Below are 19,708 nucleotides of genomic sequence, written 5' to 3'. Positions count from 1 at the left end.
TGATTGGTTGTTCGTTTGGAGCTATATTTAAATTCTGAACAGCTGATTGGTTCTCTTGCTGATTGGTAGTTTGAATGGTCTGGTTTCTTACATATTTATATGTTGGATATAGATCAATATTAGATATCAGTATTAATATCAATTGTCTAGATCAATACCATATTTCTGAAATTCTTTTCTCTTTCTCTTTTGAAACAGATATTCTGTGATGCTAAGCAAGTCATCCAGGCCAGAGACTTACTGGACTGGGAGGATAAAGATGCTGCGGACACTTTGGTTGCTAATGGAGTCCATTCTCGGATCATCAATCCATTACGCCTTTTTGTGAAGCCCTCTCCAACAATGAAACATGGGCAGATGTCATATTCAGACAACACGGACAACTTTTGGGATTGGTTAGCCAATATCACTGAAGTTCAGGAATCTCTTGCACGAACTAAACGCAGACCAATTGTGAAAACTGGAAAGTTTAAAAAAATGTTTGGATGGGGCGACTTCCATTCTAACATCAAAACTGTGAAATTGAATCTTCTGATAACAGGGAAGATTGTTGATCATGGCAATGGAACCTTTAGTGTTTATTTCCGGCACAATTCAACAGGCCTTGGAAATGTTTCTGTAAGCCTGGTGCCGCCTTCCAAGGTGGTGGAATTTGAATCTTCCCCTCAATCAACTCTAGAGACTAAGGAATCAAAGTCTTTCAACTGCCGAATTGAGTATGAGAAAACTGATAGGGCCAAGAAAACTGCATTGTGTAACTTTGACCCTTCAAAAATCTGCTACCAAGAGCAGACCCAAAGCCATGTATCCTGGTTATGTTCTAAACCATTTAAGGTCATCTGTATTTACATTGCTTTCTACAGTGTTGATTACAAACTAGTGCAGAAGGTCTGCCCTGATTACAACTACCACAGTGAAACACCATATTTATCCTCTGGATGATGTACTCTCTTTTCTTCAATGACTGTTATATTAAGAAAAAAAATCTGTCTGAAATTCTAGTTTTAAATTTCTTAAGGCATTGTTCCTAATCAGGTTAACTAAGCAGCTTTCTTCTCCCTAAAGGAAACTTATCACTTGTAGGCTGGTTCATCCATGCATGTTCTTCACTTGGTGACTAGAACATCATATAGCAACTTGCATAAGTCTTTGAGCCATCATGATCAAGCACCATGTAACATTGTCATAAGACTTCAGATCAGAGTCTCTATTTGGCCATGCAGTTGTAATTTTATGATGAATCACCGAATGAGTGGACCAGCCTGAAGGTTTTGCTGTTATCATAAATATTTCAATATCCGAAAATCAAAATATCACTTTTTCACAATACAGTATTTGTATTTAATTTCTCATTGTGTCAGATCTTATCAAATATTAATAGTATATAGATAAGTGCGAAAAGCCAAATTCTTTGCAAGGAAGAAGACACAAATGATTTCTTACTAAGACTTGCTGCAACAGCAGATTCAGCTGGTAGTATTGGAAAAAACATTCTTTGTTAGCATTTTAGGAATATTAAACTGCCAGTGCCAACAAATTTGTCAAAGGCTCTCTAACATGTAGAGATGTTATCAACATGGATTCTGAAATTACCTACACTTTTTTATGATGTAAGGGAGAAACATTCAGAGAAAGAAATCTCTCAGATGTGCTGCCATGAATTTTGCTTAAAACCTAGGCAAAAATTCTATAGGAGCTTAAAATTAGAAGAATTTCTATGAGATTTGCATAATTGGTTCGTGAATGAATCATTCACAAGCAATATTGTTTGCTTATTAAATATCTACAACCACTCTAGCTATAATCTGACAGAACTGTGCCCTTTATGTAACAATTGGGTAGATCAGTTGCACACCTCTAAAGCCATGTTTATATCTATAGGTAAAATACATGTTGTAACAGGAGCGAAGAACTGGATAAAAGTGTTCTGTGGATATGTTGCCCACTATACAGATTTGCAGAGACTGCCATTCTTCATTCAGTCATGAAAAATAGTGAACACAGGGATTTTGTTTTAAAAATCAGTGGGTAGAAAAAACACATATCCATTTAATCCCAAAATATTGAGAAAATGTGTTCTGTATTTAAACTAGTTTGTCCTTAATCTATTCATGTAATTCAGAAACTGGGGTCTCTACCAATTTTGCCATTCTGAAAGCGTACTAAAATTAAAATCACAAGGTCTGTAAAGGAGATTGCTTTCATTCAGTGCAATAAAGTATAACACTGATTTCATTGAGATAATGAAGCAGTGGATGATAATCTTCCTCTACAAATGGACTTGGCTTTTTAGTATCATAAACCCTTGCCAGGACCATTATAGAAAACCTATTAAAGAAGAAACCTAATATAAAATTATAATGAGGTCTTTACCACTGTGCTTTCATTAACAAAAAATTCCAGACCTTGTACATTTAATTTTTCAAAGCAGTGAATCTTTTCAAAACGAATCTTTTACATAAGATTCGCTTATGTAAATACTTACATTTTACCTTTGATGTGAATCAGTTGGCTGCAACCAGGTGATCTAGGCATTCACTTATCTCAGACCTGGTAGGCTTCATCAGTAAGATAGTGTCATCTCAATCCTCCAATTAAAATCGTTAAATTTTTGCCAAGGAAGTATTGTCTCAGAGAAAATTCAGTTATATCCATCCTTTTTTTTCCCAGAGGCAGAAATAGATTCTTCTTTTTTCCCCTTGCATCTACCCATTCACAAATCATCTCTGCATTTTCGGGAACTTAGTTGAAGAGACAGAAGAGGAAAAAGAAGACCTCAGATACATGGAAATTGTCACTCTCACTAACCCTTGTGCTTCTGAGAACCTCATTCTCCTCATCCCCAAGAGAAACCAAATGAAAGAGGCATATAAACTGTGAAACCTTTGTGCATTTGGGGATTGTTACATGTGATGATATATCACCCAAGAATTTATACAGCAGATTCTAGAATGTCTACCTATAGAAAGAGAAGTCATTCATTGTTGCAAAAAAAAGTGATAACCAAACAATTCTCACATTGCATGAAACATCACTCAGCTACATTAGGGATTCAAAGGTTTTCTGTGCATAGAAGATAGATTACTTTATTGGCCACGTTCAGAGGCAGACTGGCAAACAGTTTCACTTTATTATGCTATTTTTTTGCAAAATGAGTGACAAACTCTAGCAGCTTGAATAATAAGATATTCAATAAATTTACAATCATATTTGAGGGATAAGATTAAAGATTCAAACAGTTTTTGGAATAAATCTATGTTGGCAGTGGCCTCTGTACTCAGGGTATGTAATATGAGATTTCTTTGCCAAAAGATCAAGGACCAGTAAAGAGAGAAAATAGCTGGCTTCTGATAATGTAAGGACCAGACCCTTAGGTTTGCTTTTGTTACAATCAGCCATTTTAGTAGGGAAATGTAATTTGGCATGTCATGAGAAAGTAGCCCATTCCATATTATTTAATAATAATAAGACTAACCAGGATTTTATCTGGGGAAAATTGATATTTTCCCATGATTATCAGCAAGGGGAAACTCCAGATTGCACCTCCCAATCAGCATATCCCAGGCATTTATATACCTAGTTGGTTCCTATCTCCGTCCATGCTGTTCAGCAGGAACATATATGCTCAAAATCATTTTATTAAAAGAAAGAAATGGTCTTAGAAATTAGGAGTTTGGAAATGCGTTTGTTTTTATTTATATGTCAAAAACCTGATCATTTCCCTATTTTGTCTTGAAGAGTTTTGCCAAATTAATTTTCCCCCAGCTTTTTCTTCTCAAATAAAAAACTTAACTAAAAATTCTAGTTCACATTTGTATCATGTGGCCTAGATCTGGCTGTATATAAGCTAAGATTTCTTGCTAAAATTTATGAGTTCATTATTGGGTGATTTTGTAATTTAGTTGTAAGCTGTTATTTTTGAACTTGTATTTTTACCCAATTCTGTAGCTACTTTAAATACAAAATGAGATTGTTTATCGTAGAATATGTGGAAATTATAAATGTATATATACTTAGAAGTGTATATGTACAAATACAGAATATGTGTGTACACATATTTCTATGTAAATAAAGAGAGTTAATTAAATCTGTCATTTGTTTAAAATAGATTTTCTTTTGAAGTACAGTACATCTTCTCAATATAGATGCCTAAATATATTTGCTTTAAAACAGGAGATTTATAACATCAGAATTTAGACTAGAATTAGAAGTATGTCTGAACTGATGTATGAAATTATCCTGATGCCTTACAAAGTATTTATAGAAGTAAAATGTATGCTAGGAAATTTAATTAAATTTACTACCAATTTAATGAATACAAACATCCTCATTTTACAACCACACTTGTGACCAGCAACTCAGTTGTTAAGTGAAACATCACTAAATGAAAATGCAACTGTGCTTATGATTTTACTTAAGTTTTGCTTTGCATTAGAGACCTGCAAATGTTGTAAATGTGATGATTGGTTGTAACATTTTTTTCATCACTTTCCTAAATATGGACAGTTGTTAAATGAGACAGTTACTTAGCAAGGAACACCTAATGCAATCCTATACAAAGAAGAAACTCTTTAATGAAGAAGATGAATGGGGGATATGCTTTTAATAAAACAGTCATTTTTTTGACACGTTTCACATAGTACTTTAAAGGCAATGTATGAAGTAGTATATGGTAATGGAAGTAAATGTAATGACTTGCAAGGATAGAAAAGTACAGAGAGGTGTAAGTGAATACTGTAGTATTGGCATAAATAAAACTTAGTTGTGCAGGCTTATTTTTTTAAAAACATCATCTAACTTCCAAATAAAAATAGAGTACAATTAAAGTACAATTGAAATTTCAAAGAAGACTGATATCCACTGCCTATCCCCAGAGTATTTCAGAATGATAATTATTGATTAAATTTTATGCCACCCAATTCTCAATTGACTGGATGACTCACAACAATTGAAGTAGAAAGCATGATATAAAATTAAAAAGACAATTAAGGAAAAAGATGGATGGCAAGGGTGATGAACTGAGGTGTCTTGCTCTCCCTCAGCGAAGGCCGGGGTGAAGAACAGGACTTCACTGATCTACAAAACAACAATAGAGTGAGAGCTATCCATATCTCAGGGCGGAAACCTTGTTCCCAAGGCAGCCACTGCTATAAGGAGACACACTTCTGGGATCCTGAGAGGTGGCATTGTTCAATGGAAGGCACCTGCAGGATTGAATCAGCCAGGCCGATGTTATGAAAGAAAACTTAAGATGGTCTAGACCTGGGGTAGGCAACCTTGGCTCTTTTATGACTCGTGGACTTCAATTCTATGCTGGCTCAGGAATTCTGGGAGTTGAAGTCCACGAGTCATAAAAGAGCCAAGGTTACCTACACCTGGTCTAGACAGATCAATGGATCTCAAAATAAGGTTGGGGTATCTATCTCAGTGGGGAGAGAGATTTTATGACAGCCGGAACTGCTTTACAAGCCATAAAGTACCCTTTCTGAGGCCATTGTAACTCTAAAAGGTCTTTAAATGACCATTTCTGAGTCAAGGTTTACCTGTAACTTGGGTCTGGAAATGGCAAAGAATTTACCATTTGGAATATCTGTTGGTTTTAAGAAAGGAAAGCGCTCTATGTTACCCAATTAGTGCACAAAAACCATTTCCGTGTAAAAGTTAATTGAACACTCCTATATAAATCCAAAATACATTTCTAGCTGTGCAGAGTAATGAATAATTAAAGCAACTTACATATCTGGTAAGAAACATCTGTGTAAAGAGTGCAATTGATATTCTACATCCTAGTAACTTGTCATGGGAGGAGGCAGAATTGAAGTCGGTGAAGAAATGCAAGAGCTCTTAACCGATAAAAGAGACTATAAATAAAATTGCGGCCACGGAAAAGAAGCAAGCGTAAGAAAATTAAAAAAGAAATGAAAATAATCCTGTCCTGATTCTATATAAAGGAGCACAGAAGGAAACTGCAGCAAGCAATGTTGTTGTTACAATAGTAGGGTTCTAGTAGTCCTTGTGAAATTTAATTTAATTTAATTTAATTTATTGAATTTATATACCGCCCTTTCCCGAAGGACTCAGGGTATAATTTACAGGGTATAATTTTTAAAACATTAATACAAAAATTAAGACCAATTTAAAATCTGTTTCTTGGAGAGCTGACATCTATAGGATTTATGGATATAAAGGTAAAGGTTTTCCCTTGTCGGGTTGTGTTTGACTCTAGGGGAAGGTGCTTGTCTTCATTTCTTAGCCAAGGGAACCAGCCTTGTCCAAAGACATTTCTGGGATCATGTGACCAGCATGACTATATACCAAACTCTGTTAGCTTCCCACCAAAGTGGTACCTATTTATTTACTTGCATTTGCATGCTTTTGAACTGCTAGGTGGGCAGGAGCTGGGGCGAGTAAGGGTAGCTCACTCCTCCCCCTCCCCCCCCCGTTGCACAGCGCTGAGCTCATAAACCTGAACTATCAGTTTTCCAGCTGACAAGTTCAGCGTCTTTAACCGCTGAAATGCTTCATTTTTAACCTTTCATACAAGTTGGGAGAATAATACTTTCCCTCCATATCTGACTTTTGAGTATCCTATTGAAGCACCCCAAAAATGGGTAGCAGGATTTGATTCTATGGCAAATGGTCACTTAGTGCACCAAAGTTCATGTTTTCGTTGCAAAAAAAACCACGCAAAAGGCTGAACTTTCAATCTGCATGTGAAAGTTAATGATTTAATGAATTGTATTGGCTCCAAATAAAAATGGTATGATGTTGTCTTATGAATGTATTGAGATCACCTCAGATAAAACACCTAGATTTATTTATTCCTTTATTTTTTTATCACAGCAGATAATATCTATGTGAAGATTGGTGATGAACAGAAATACAGTATGTCCCCAATCTATAATATTAAACTTTCAGCCTTTTGATAATAATAATAATAAGTTCGAAGTAACCTTGGAGGTAATCTAGTCCAACCCCCTGCTCAGGCAGGAAACCCTATACCACTTCAGGCAAATGGCTGTCCAGTCTCTTCTTAAAAACTTCCAGTGTTGGAGCATTCACCACTTCTGGAGGCAGGTTGTTCCACTGGTTAATTGTTCTAACTGTCAGGAAGTTTCTCCTTAGTTCTAGGTTGCTTCTCTCCTTGACTAGTTTCCATCCGTTGCTTCTTGTCCTGCTTTCAGATGCTTTGGAGAATAGCTTGGCTCCCTCTTCTTTGTGGCAGCCCCTGAGATATTGGAACACTGCTATCATGTCACCCCTCACTCTTCTCTTCGTTAAACTACACATACCCAATTCCAGCAACCGTTCCCTATATGTTTTAGCCTCCAGTCCCCCAATCATCTTTGTTGCTCTTCTCTGTACCCTTTCTAGAGTCTCGACATCTTTTTTACATCATGGTGACCAAAACTGGATGCAGTATTCCAGATGTGGCCTTACCAAGGCATTGTAAAGTGGTATTAGTACTTCACGTGATCTTGATTCTATCCCTCTGTTAATGCAGCCTAGCACTGTGTTGGCTTTTTTGGCAGCTGCAGCACACGGCTGGCTCATATTTCAGTGATTGTCCACTAGGACTCCGAGATCCCTCTCACAGTTACTACTATTGAGCAAGGTACCACCTATATTATACCTGTGCATTTGATTTTTCCTGCCTAAATGTAGCACCAAATGAAGAGGGTGCAGGTAAAAATCAGTAAAGCTCAAATAAATAAATGACAGCCAACTGGTACATATTAGTAATATAGTAATTCAACTAAAGGCAAACTTATGGGAATATATTTTCAAAATATATTTATAGCTTACTTCAGAAGCTGACAATCAACAATTTGAATCAAGGGAAAGCAAGAGATTTTCTTCTTCTCTAAGTCTAGTAGTCCTGCAGGTACCTAGATGCGAAATGCAAACTGCTTAGTTATTGCTTCAAAGTTCAAAAGTAACGTGATAAATCTACTGAAAACCAATTTCAGCATAATGATTAAATCTAAGTAGTAAAAAGTACAAAACTTTATTGCTATTTATTTTTAGCAAGTTCACCTCCAGGTACTTTTAAGTTTTTTTGCTGATCTTGCAAAAAGTTTGTCTGCAACCACTTGAGAAAATTATTTCACAGAGGATTTGTTGCAGGTCCTAATAAACAGAGGTTCTCCAGTATATGGAGAAAAACATCCAACAGTGGACATGCATTTTTAGGCTCAAATCATATTAGTAAGCCTTACAATTAGAAAAAAAAATTAGAAAAAAAATATCCCAGAATTATACAATAATAAATACTGTGTTTAATTAGATTTATAAAGAATTTACAAACAGTAAAGAGTATTATTATCCAAATTAATTTCTTTACAGCTTCCATGTGTATTTTAAAAATGTAACTCAAAAATTTTAAGTTAAAAACACTCAAAAACAATGTAGAATATCCATTTTGTTTCCTGTTTTCTAGTCTATTTTTCCCCAATTTGATACCTAATAAGATTTCCCATGATGCTGGCTGGGGGTGATAAGAGTAGTTTTAAAAAAACTCAAGACCCCCAAATTAGGAAAGACTAGAGTGATCTTATATTTCTTCTTGCTTAGATGTATCCTTAGCCATTATTGTATGATACAGATTATATGTTTCAGTTAATCCTGAGTGAACAGAAGCTGACTGTCAGGACCTACTTCAACTCACATCTTAAGAAAGCAGAACTCTTGGAGACAGTTTCTTCCAAGCAGGAACTTTTAGTAAGAATAAGAGATAGCAGGCATAATAGACAGGATCTGAGGGATTCCCTTACAGATCGATATTTTTAAAGTGTCCCCAAGCAAACCACACCCCACAGTTCATCCGGGCAGTTCCAGGACCGGCCAATCCCCAGGTGGTAAGTCCATCATGGGAAAGGAAAGATAACATCAATCTGGTTCCGTTTGCAGCACGATCATTCCACAGCTCTTCCCACCTCCTTTGGAGAAATAAACCAGATCCCAGAGGTTTGTGTCTCTTCCCCCGCCCCTTTTCCTAGTTGCCCAGTAAGGGAGAAAAAGTTCAGAGAGATGCATAGTATAGAAAGCAATTTGTTACATTGTAATGGATAGCAGACATGAAGGCGAATAAACAAAAGGTTGCATTTAATGGAGGAAGTGAAAGCAATAAAGCCCGCATGCCCATCCCCAATTCCCCTTGGGAATATGGCACAATCCAGGGGAAGGTGATATTTGGTTTTAGCTCAGAGAAGATAGTTAGAAATGAAATATAAATGGATTCTGACACTGACATCTGTATACAATACAAAGTACAATTATTAATGCATATCTACTATTTTTGTGCAATTGCTGGCAGATTCAAAACGAAAAAGAATGGATTGATAGTTGCTAAATTTTGGAATACTTTCAGGAGATACTACAAAGTATTTATTTTGGCCAAAACATTTCGCGTGGCCAATTGTCTTTCTATTCTTGCTATGGAAATTTTTACCACTGTCCCTTGCAGAACTCTTCTTCAAAAATATTTTCAGATTTCTTTTCCTCCCTGCATGTTTGAAATTTCCCTGAAGATTTTCAATAATACACAAGTCTGAGGACTGTGAGTTCCATTCTAAAGCCATTATTTTTCTTTCCTGTGTTTCAAAGTTGATTTGGAAATATGTTTTGAATTGATGCTTTGGAGAACTATTCAACCTCTTTTCAATTTTGCACAACTTCACATAAATAGCAATTATACTATTTGCAGAAACATGTTATCTTTAATTTTATATTATAGAGGTTACATCAGCTGTACACCTAAGGATTAATTGAAAAATTTCATTTTGTTAACATTTCCTGTTCTAAGAAATAATCTAAAATTTTATTTTTCTTTGTTCCTTTTGCTCCCTGCCTACAATCCATTATATATTGTATAATTTAGATTTTCAGTTATCACACCCCAATGTAGTCTTTAATTACATAATATCCCTCCTCCTCTCCATTATAAAAAAGTGGTTTAATTAAATGGCCCTTAGTGGTATTTGGTATTTAATTCCCCACAGGACCAAAATTGTCCTTATAGAAGTTGTCCATCAAATTTATTTTCACTTGGTATTTATATAGCCTTTAGCTAATATTCCTTGATATTTAGGACCATTATATCTTGATATGAACTTTTGAGATCTCTCCTTCCAGAAGAGATGACAAGGAGACAAGGTCTACCAGTTCAGGACTTTGGTTTGAGACTCAATTGCACTATTCATTTTTTAAACCTATCTTTTTACAAGTGTTAATCAATAAAGCTGTTCTGCCTTTTATTGTAAAAGATTAGTAAGGCTACACTGACACATAGTTTATAGGACAACCCAAAATAATGTGATTCACATATAATGCTAAGCTTGGAGTCCCAACTGGTTTTGGCAGATGGATTTGTATTGGCTGACCAACTGCACTCAACATGTAGTCCTCAATGGAACTGCATCTCCATGGAGAGAAGTATGCAGTGGGGTACTCCAAGGCTCTGTTTTAGGCCCAGTACTCTTCAACATCTTCATCAATGATTTGGATGAGGGGATAGATGGGGAACTCATTAAATTTGTAGATGACACCAAGCTGGCAGGAATAGCCAACACTCCAGAAGATAGGCTTAAGATACAGAAGGATCTTGACAGACCTGAACATTGGGCACTATCTAACAAAATGAAATTCAATGGTGAAAAAAGTAAGGTTCTACATTTAGGCAAGAAAAGCAAAATGCAGAGGTATAGTATAAGTGGTATCTTGCTCAATAGTAGTAACTGTGTGAGGGATTTCAGAGTGGAAAATCACTTAAATATGAGCCAGCAGTGTGCTGCAGCTGCCAAGAAAGGCAACACAGTGTTAGGCTGCATTAACAGAGGGATAGAATCAAGATCATGTGAAGTGTTGATACTTTACATTGCCTTGGTAAGGCCACACTTGGAACACTGCATCCAATTTTGGTCACCACGATGTAAAAAGGATGTTGAGACTCTAGAACAGGCATGTCAAACTGTTGGCCTGTGGGCCGGATGTATCACTCTGAAACCGTGTCTACCCCATTGCCGGCAATAGGGAAAAAGTCACGATACGTTGCGCGATGTCATGTGACATCGCGAGTGTGACATGTCTGCTCTAGAAAGAGTGCAGAGAAGAGCAACAAAGATAATCAGGGGACTGGAGGCTAAAATATATACGGAACGGTTGCTGCAATTGGGTATGTCTAGTTTAATGAAGACAAGGACTAGCGATGACATGATAGCACTGTTCCAATATCTCAGGAATTGCCACAAAGAAGAGGGAGTCAAGCTATTCTCCAAAGCAACTGAAATCAGAACAAGAAGGAAAGGATGGAAATTAGTCAAGGAGAAAACCAACCTAGAACTAAGGAGAAATTTTCTGGCTGTTAGAACAATTAATCAATGGAACAACCTGCCTCCAGAAGTTGTGAATGCACCAACACTGGAAGTTTTTAAGAAGAGATTGGACAACCATTTGTCTGAAGTGGTATAGGGTGTCCTGTTGGACTAGAGGACCTCCAACTCTGTTATTCTATTCTATTCTATTCTATTCTATTCTATTCTATTCTATTCTATTCTATTCTATTCTATTCTATTCTATTCTATTCTATTCTATTCTATTCTTCTATTCTATTCTATTCTATTCTATTCTATTCTATTCTATTCTATTCTATTCTATTCTATTCTATTGTTTTGTTCTGTTGTGTTCTGTTTTGTTATTCATATTTGGGATTTGGGGAGCATGTTATAGGTATTCTTACAAAATGACAGTATGAGCGTAGCTAGTCCCAAACCCCCACATATTAGATAGAGCTATTTTCATGTAGAAGAAATTAGTACTGGAGCTCCCACCAACTCTTACAATACTTTGCTTTGGACAATGCTTCTAGGTGTCCTTGGGGATTTGGAGCAGGGAGGATTAGTGACCAAATATATGTTGTGATATTGTGATACCATAAGTGCGCTTTATGTATTTTAGTGAGAGTTGTAACAAAAAAAGTAAAGGTCAGGGCTTGTGTAGTGACCTTATAATGTACAATTTATTAGGTTTATATCCTGCTTTTGTCTTTATAATTCAGAATGGCATACATAATGCCCCTGCCCCCTATTTTTTGGGCAGCAAACCAGTGAGGTGGGTTTGGCTGAAAGAGACTGACTGGCTCAAAATTGCCTCAGCTGGCTTTCATATTTCATCTTGTTGTGCAAATTCCATTTTTACTTTAAGAAACTTAAAATTAAATAAAAGCAAGTGGGAAAGGAAATATGAATTTACATCCAGGTACCAACGTACATCACTTTAATAGAAATAGCATTTTAGGCTTATATACTGCCCATGCTGCACTCTCAGGCAGTTTAGTGTCAGCATATTGCCCTCCAAAATCTGGCTTCTCATTTTACTGAACTCGGAAGGATGGAAGACTGGGTTAACCTGGAGCCCTGTCAGGATTGAACTCTAGGCTGTGAGCAGAGTTTGCCTGCAATACTGTATTCTAACCACTGCACCACCAAGACTCCTTTAACAAGTACCAAACCATATATCTTGGTTTGCAAAGCACAGTGGTTAGGTTCATATGTCATAAAAAGGCAAAGCCAAACTAACGAAAAGCTCAGATAACTATCTTCATTTCTCAATTGCTATGTGCTGCATTCCAACAAAGTTGTTTGCTCACTCAAACCTGGAAGAATCAGCATTTGAGGTTTCTGGGATCTGGGTCAATTATGCATAATAGACTTTGATTCATATACTGTATGTACAAATGGAAAACTCTTTGATAACTTCTCTTAACTACCCAGACCCTTTCTCTCATTTGCTTAACATTGTATCCTTTTTATCAAGTGAATCTGCCTTTCTCACAGTAGTTATCAGAAAAATCCTTACCTAGATACACACATTAACTCTGCAAAAATTAAATGAAACTGAATCACCACAAGGAATACTGTATCTGCCTCTTTGTCACTGCTGAATAATTTCTTTCAGCTCAGGCATAGTTTCCTCCCAGAAGAAAAATAACTTATATTTTTTATACTGCATAACTAATTACAATATGTGTTCCTACTCCAAGCCTTACTGTCTACATAAAATAGCAGTCCGTAATGAAGATAATTGAAAGTATGACTTTCATCAATATTTAATTAGCATTTGGTGCTAACTCATTATTTTGGTACAAATTTGACATCCTGCCATCCTGCTCGGCACATATCTCATGCCATACAGTTCTTTTATTAGTGTGGCCAAATCAAAACTAGACACATAGAAACCTTCCCGGAGGCACAGAGCACAGGCTGAACTATGGAAAATATGACTGACATTTTAATTGAGTCCAGAATGTGACAGCATAATTTATAGGATGTTGTGGGGGAAAATGCACTAATTTCTTCTTGGGGAAGGGATATCCTTTGTCCAATGAATATTCTTGAAACACATGCATATTTTCATAATTATTTCCTTGATTAGCTATTGAAACAACGGATAATTTATACCATTTTTGGATGGCTCAGCAAATTAGGATATAAATACACTGACAGAGATAGCAATCAATAGAAGTCAACTTGGAGATTAGAGTGGCTGTCAGAGTAAGAAACGTTTTATGTAAGAAAAAGGAGGAACACACAGTGGAAGGGAAGAACATTAGCTCTGGACAACATTAAAGAGAGGGTTGATAATATGCACTTTATTTATTGGATTGATTTGATTTGTTAACTGTCTTACTTTCCAAGTATTCTAGGTGGTATTCAAGATATGGAAGTAATAAGCTACATAAAATCAAGCATTCTGAAACTATGACACTGTAATTATCTTGTAAAAGCTTTTTGAAAGACTCAGTCTTTGGGAAGCCATAATAGTGGGGGACCATCTTTGTCTTGCGGAGTAGCTGTTCTAGAGGAAGGAAATCTCTGCAGAGAATACCACCAGCCTCTTCTAGTAAACCCAATAAGACAAAGGGCTCTTCAACTAAAAGCTTGGGCCTCCACAAATAATTTTACTGAACATTTTAGATAACACTATGTTCTGTGTAGTTTACCTTCACAAACTTGAAAAAGGTGGAAATATATGTGAAATATTTATAAATCCATTAAAAGGTAAATGTTTCAAAATTCTTCAGATGTAGGAAGTTATATCTGGTTATCTTTCCCAAACCACCCCAAATTCCAGACGGTCAATACCATTTCAGTACAGTTTGCCTCCACAAATATAATAACCAGGAAGTGATTTCTGGTTAGGTCTATGGTGTCAGCTTCTTTGAGGGAGAGGGTGATGCCTCCAGCCTTGAAAGGAGCAGTGGTACATCTCTTTCTCAAATCTTGAGATAATTGTTTGAACTAAAATGTTGGAAATAAGGAACGTTGGATTTGAATATTGCTTCTATAGAGTGGGTCTGCACATCATACTGAGTCATGGCTTCTTAGATAAGCCACAACTGGCTAAATTCACACATAATCCTGAAATAATATTTTTTTCATCTGACACTCACCAGATATATTTGCAAGATGTTTCCATTACCCAATTACTATGGGTAATTTCCAGGTTAGCTTGCAAACAGAACACCCCCAATCAGTTCCTACATCCATATCAAAGCAAAAATACACCAGTCATCTAGCAAAAAAATGTAGTTTGATGTTTATTTATTAAAATTCTGCAAACAACAAAAGCAGCTGGTAAAAAATGAGACAAAAGACAGAAAAGCAGGCAGAGAGAGACATGAACACCAGGTAAGAATTTACACTAATTATATATCTCTGGCAATATGTCAAAAGACAGGGAACTTTCAAAGCCACGGAAACAAGACTGTGAATAATGAGTATGGATAGCCCCAGAGATAGTTTATTCCAATCTTAAACCTTTTATGTCCAGAATAACATCAGAATAGGGAGAGATACTGGGACAACAGGTGATTCCTCCTCTATTCTGTACCATAATGGGAACAATTTGGTGGATGAGGAGGATCTATCCAATAACCACTAGTCAAGAATAAAACTTGACACTATTTACATTATCCTCAATGTAATGCAACTGCCTGGAGGATATGTAGATGGAGAAGGTGGATTTAAAATACCTTGCTGAAGAAAGGAGTAGCAGTGATGAGTAACTGAGTAGTTTTTTTAAAAAAACTTCTCTATCCCCAGTCCCTTTTCTGCATGGCAAATTGCTTTTGAAGTGGCTTCTAGTATATGTTACACTAAATTTGTGGAGTCACATGAAATACATTAAATAAATACGTAGGCTGGCATCATACTGCAGGTAATCCTCGACTTACAACCTTTCATTTACTTGGAGGTGTGGTAGCTTAGAAGCTACCTATTTCCACATGTGGTGGACTTGTAGAAACATAAAAGCCTTCTGGATTAAAATTTGGTGGAACATTCAAAAGATTTTTAAGAGGAAGATAAAGTTTTCCCCGCAATTGTTCTTACTGGGTATTGTTGTAAATTGTGATGTCAAAGAGACTAATCTGATGTTGAATATGATAACGGCAGCACGATTACTGGTGGGACAATATTGGAAGAAGGACAATCTGCCCACGGTAGAAGAATGGGTGTTTAAAGTTTCTAATCTTGCAGAAATGTCCAAGATTTCTGCTTATTTAAAGGATCACTCACAGGAGAGATATATTTCAGTTTGGAGGAGATGGATAAATTATATTGAAAACAAATATGGGACCAAAAAGTTCCATTTAGCTTATGAGTAGAATTTAGTGGGATATTGTTATTGTTATTAGTTATGCTAAGAGAGAGTTAAAGCGCAGTACGAATTTGGTTGATTGTATATTGTGTAAATTTTTATTTAGAATATGATTGTTGTAACTATAATCCTGGGAAGCTCTGGGAAGCTCTGGGAAGTGGGGGGGAAGTGGGGGGGTTGGGGTGGGAGGGATTTGGGGATATATTGTAAAATATTGTAAAACTCTTTAATAAAAAAAACAACCTTTCATTTAGTAAACATTCAAAGTTTAGTGAGAAAAGTAAGTGATGATCATTTTATACACTTATGATCTTTTGTAGCATCCCCATGGTTACCTGATCAAAATTCAGATGCTTCACAACTGTGTCATATTTATGACCGTTGCAGTGTCCCAGGGTTATGTGATCACATTTTGGGACCTTCTGACAAGCAAAGTCAATGGAGAAGCCAGAGTCACTTAACAAACACTTTACTAATTGAACAACTGCAATTATTTGCTTAAAACAATTGTGGCGAGAAAAGTTGTAAAATGGGACAAAAGTCACTTAACAACTGTCTGGCCAAGCAACAAAAATTTTGGGCTCAACTGTGGTAATAACTCGAGGACACCCTGTACTCCTATGTCTAAACAGGAAGACAACAGGTCTTTCTCATTAAAGTGGTAATGGCACTTCAGAATCTCTGAGAATATAAAAAAAAGAATCATAGAGGTTTTATCTGTCTGTTCTTCTTTCAAAAAGTGTCTCTGGAGGGGTCCTATTCAGGGTCTATTTTTGGGTAACATGGTATGTTTCATCCGACTCTGAGCTCTAAAGATCAGCTCTTAAAAAGAAACAAAAGCACCCATGAAGAGAATATATAGATTCCTACAATTTTCTTTTTATTTACTATTGGTAAGGTTCCCAACCTTTTCTAACCATTGTCTGGAATGTAAAAAACAAGGCAGCTTCTGTCTGCAGCTTCACAATCTGAGAGTGAGAGTGAGAGTGAGAGTGAGAGTGAGAGTGAGAGAGAGAGAGAGAGAGAGAGAGAGAGAGAGAGAGAGAGAGAGAGAGAGAGAGAGAGAGAGAGAGAGAGAGAGAGAAATAATTCTAATGGTTTGATCAGAACTGGAAAACCTAACTTTAAATGCAACTACTTATCTGTAGCTGTACTTTCACAGAGCTGTCATTTGAAGTTCAGTGTCCTTCCTAGCAAGAAACTTCATATAGTTGCTTATTCTTTGACTAAGGGATGACGACTGGAATTTCTCCTTGCTGTTATGTTGGTTTTCTCTGATCTTGCCTTTTGACAGGAGCCAGAATATGCTGCTTTTCCATCCTACAGCCCCAAGGCATAAGAGCAGTCAGGGAAGCAAAATTCAAAGATTATTTAGGTCCCTCAGTGCTACTGAAGGTGATTAAACTTCATGTTTTCTGCTTCCAAAGTGGCTAAGTGCCATATGGGATGAAAGAGACTATAAATCTAAAAAATGATTGGAGCTACATATGACATAAAATTGGTTGGGATAGTTGGTGCCCTAGAAGATGTAAAAGTGAAAACAATGTTGATATGTTTGATAATTACTTTTCTGTGCCCAGCTAGGACCTTATTCCTCCCTTACACCACTTAAAAGGATTCAATCCAAATTTCTAAGGAGTTATGTTTCAGGTAGATCCCTGCATTCCAAACGCAACACTAAGGAGGAGGCTGCTCCTTCCTTATGGAAAATAGTTATAAACTATATATTAACACAGATCAGTTCTGACATGCAAAACTGTTTACATATGTCTCTTCCCAATATCCTGACACCACTATTTTGAGGAACCTGTATTTGCAGCCACAGATTACTGTTCAGGGACTTTATGTTCCATTGGAATACGTAACTTGCCCAGCTGTTTTCACCAGGATTTCACCAGCCCTACTTTCTTTCTATAGTGAACCCACTTGTCCAAAAGGACTTTCCACTTGATCTTTTTTCCATTAACTGTTCTTGTCTCACTAGCTTCCAGTCTTCCCACAGCACAATGCTGGTTTAAATAGGAGGCAAGATTGGGTGGGGTGGGAGGAGTGTACATATTGTAGAACTATTGTGAGAAAATAATTTCATGCTCTATTTACCGTTCACTAATGCTCAGTGGAGTGTTCCATTTGCATTCTCTGCAACACACATCACAAATAAATTTGATTATTGCTGTTTGGAAGCATGAAGTCAGGTAGCATTAGCAAAATTACACACACCGGCTCTCATAATTGCTGTCTTTGTGCAGCAGTGGCAAAGTCTGTCCATGCAGAGCTGATAGCATTCCTATTGTTGGCATGATTCAGCTGATGGAAATGACTGCTTCTTTTTGCCCAGTCCCCAGACCAGATGTTTTGTCTTTCCAATGACAAACAAAAGGTGACAATAGGGTCTACATTTATACAAAGGAGCGTGCTTGACAAATATTCTGTGAGTTAATCTTAAAACTATCCAGAAGGATCAGCCTCCTTGATGTTCAATCCAGCTTCTAGCATGAGAAGTTCTGTTTATTCACTGGTTGGAATAGAAAGACCTGTAAACTGGCTTCAGTTCAGTTACCTGTGGCTCAAGATTCTACAACCATACTTAGAACATTCATCACACAGCCAGCCAGATGTTCAGACTGGATTTGGCCTGTTTGTCCACCTATCGAATTCTTCCCAAGGTCCTGAGATAGGCAGATGTGGATGTTGGATGGGGTTATAAATATCGTCGCAGGATGTAAGCTGTTCTGAGTAAAGGCATATTTTGCAACTGACTGATGGTGACTTTGTCAGTGTTGATAGTGTTCATGTGGTGCTCCAGATGTTTTGGGATTGCACCAAAGGCACCTATTACTATTGGCACTCTCTTTGCTTTCTTTTGCCACAGTCGTTCTATTTGCAGGTCTTTATATTATGTTATCTTCTTTCTCTTTTATTCTGCTTATTATATTATCCTGGACCTTCTATTACCAAAATGGAAAAAGGGCACTCCAAAAATTTAGCAGTGCAGTTGGGAGACTTTGGAGGGCTCACAGACAGTGGGAGTTACATGTTTTAGGGTTATGGCTCATAAAATGAATAATTGAAGTAATTATTGGTATTTACATGGCCCACTTAGCCTCATTCGGATGATCTCAGGAAAAAAACAAAACAAAACACTAAGTAGGCTTGGATCTGGTTATTTCTTGGATAGAAGACCACAAGGAGAGCCAATAGCTATAGGGTAGGCTGGGAGGAAACAAGAAAAATCCTAGAAGAGAGCAATGGCATATCCCTTCTATAATATTGCCAAAAGAATGACATATAGTACACAAAAATCACCAGGAATAAAACTCAACTTGAGTGAGAGTTAATTTTACCTCAGAACAAAAACATGGCTTTGAGAGAAATGGGACCAATAGTGCAGTTCTGAGTTTTTTGGCTTCAAAAGATACATGAGGAATGGGTGATTTTTAATGGGGAAGAAGAGATTATAGTGGGGGAAAAACTGGAAAAATAGAACAGCCCTTCCACTCTTGCAGTGCAGTGCTAAATTTCACTCCAAACCCATAATAACAAACACATGGATAAAGTTCTCTGAGGTGGAGATAATTTATAGGTACAAGCTCCCATTTACTGCCTTAAAGAAATGAACTCAGTGGGTGAGTCCCTTATAATAAGCTATTAAAGAGGTTCAATAGGTTCAATCCCAAATAAACTGCTCATCAAGAGAACAGATTTACTTGAGGGAAAAGGTTGCGTTTGAAAATCCTGTGGACTTATCAATAATGAACATTATCTGGGAAATGTGCATTTCAACCATTTATCCCACCAAGGAAGTTTGACTCGCCCTGACAACAAATCTGCATATTTTAGATTCGCCAGAGCTTGAATATGCAAATTAAAAGAATGTATTAATTATCATTAGGCCTTCCTTCACAAAAACACTAGACCTAATTAGAGAAATAATTTGGGAAAATTGAACTACATGACAGAAAAAAGAAAATAAGATTCATCAAGTCTCAATTCTCTAATTCTGTCAGCTTGTCAAAAGTAGGAGTCTGTTATTAGTACGGGAACATAGTTT

The 19,708-nt window shown here is 36.7% G+C and overlaps 1 protein-coding gene across 1 annotated transcript in view; it reads left to right on the top strand.

The window, feature by feature from the left end:
* NXPH2 (neurexophilin 2) overlaps nt 1-4,086 on the top strand; it is a 42,424-nt gene extending 38,338 nt beyond the window's left edge. Inside the window, exon 2 of the mRNA XM_081346757.1 lies at nt 199-4,086. Coding sequence (XP_081202883.1) covers nt 199-942 — 744 coding nt within the window. The 3' untranslated portion in view covers nt 943-4,086. The remainder of the gene's footprint in view (nt 1-198) is intronic.
* The last annotated feature ends 15,622 nt before the right edge of the window (nt 4,087-19,708 follow it).

This window comes from Vipera berus, assembly GCF_964194415.1.
Source record: "Vipera berus genome assembly, chromosome: 1".
Classification (NCBI taxonomy): Eukaryota; Metazoa; Chordata; class Lepidosauria; order Squamata; family Viperidae; genus Vipera; species Vipera berus.
Note: the sequence above shows the minus strand (reverse complement) of the source record. Positions and strands in the feature narration are given on the sequence as shown.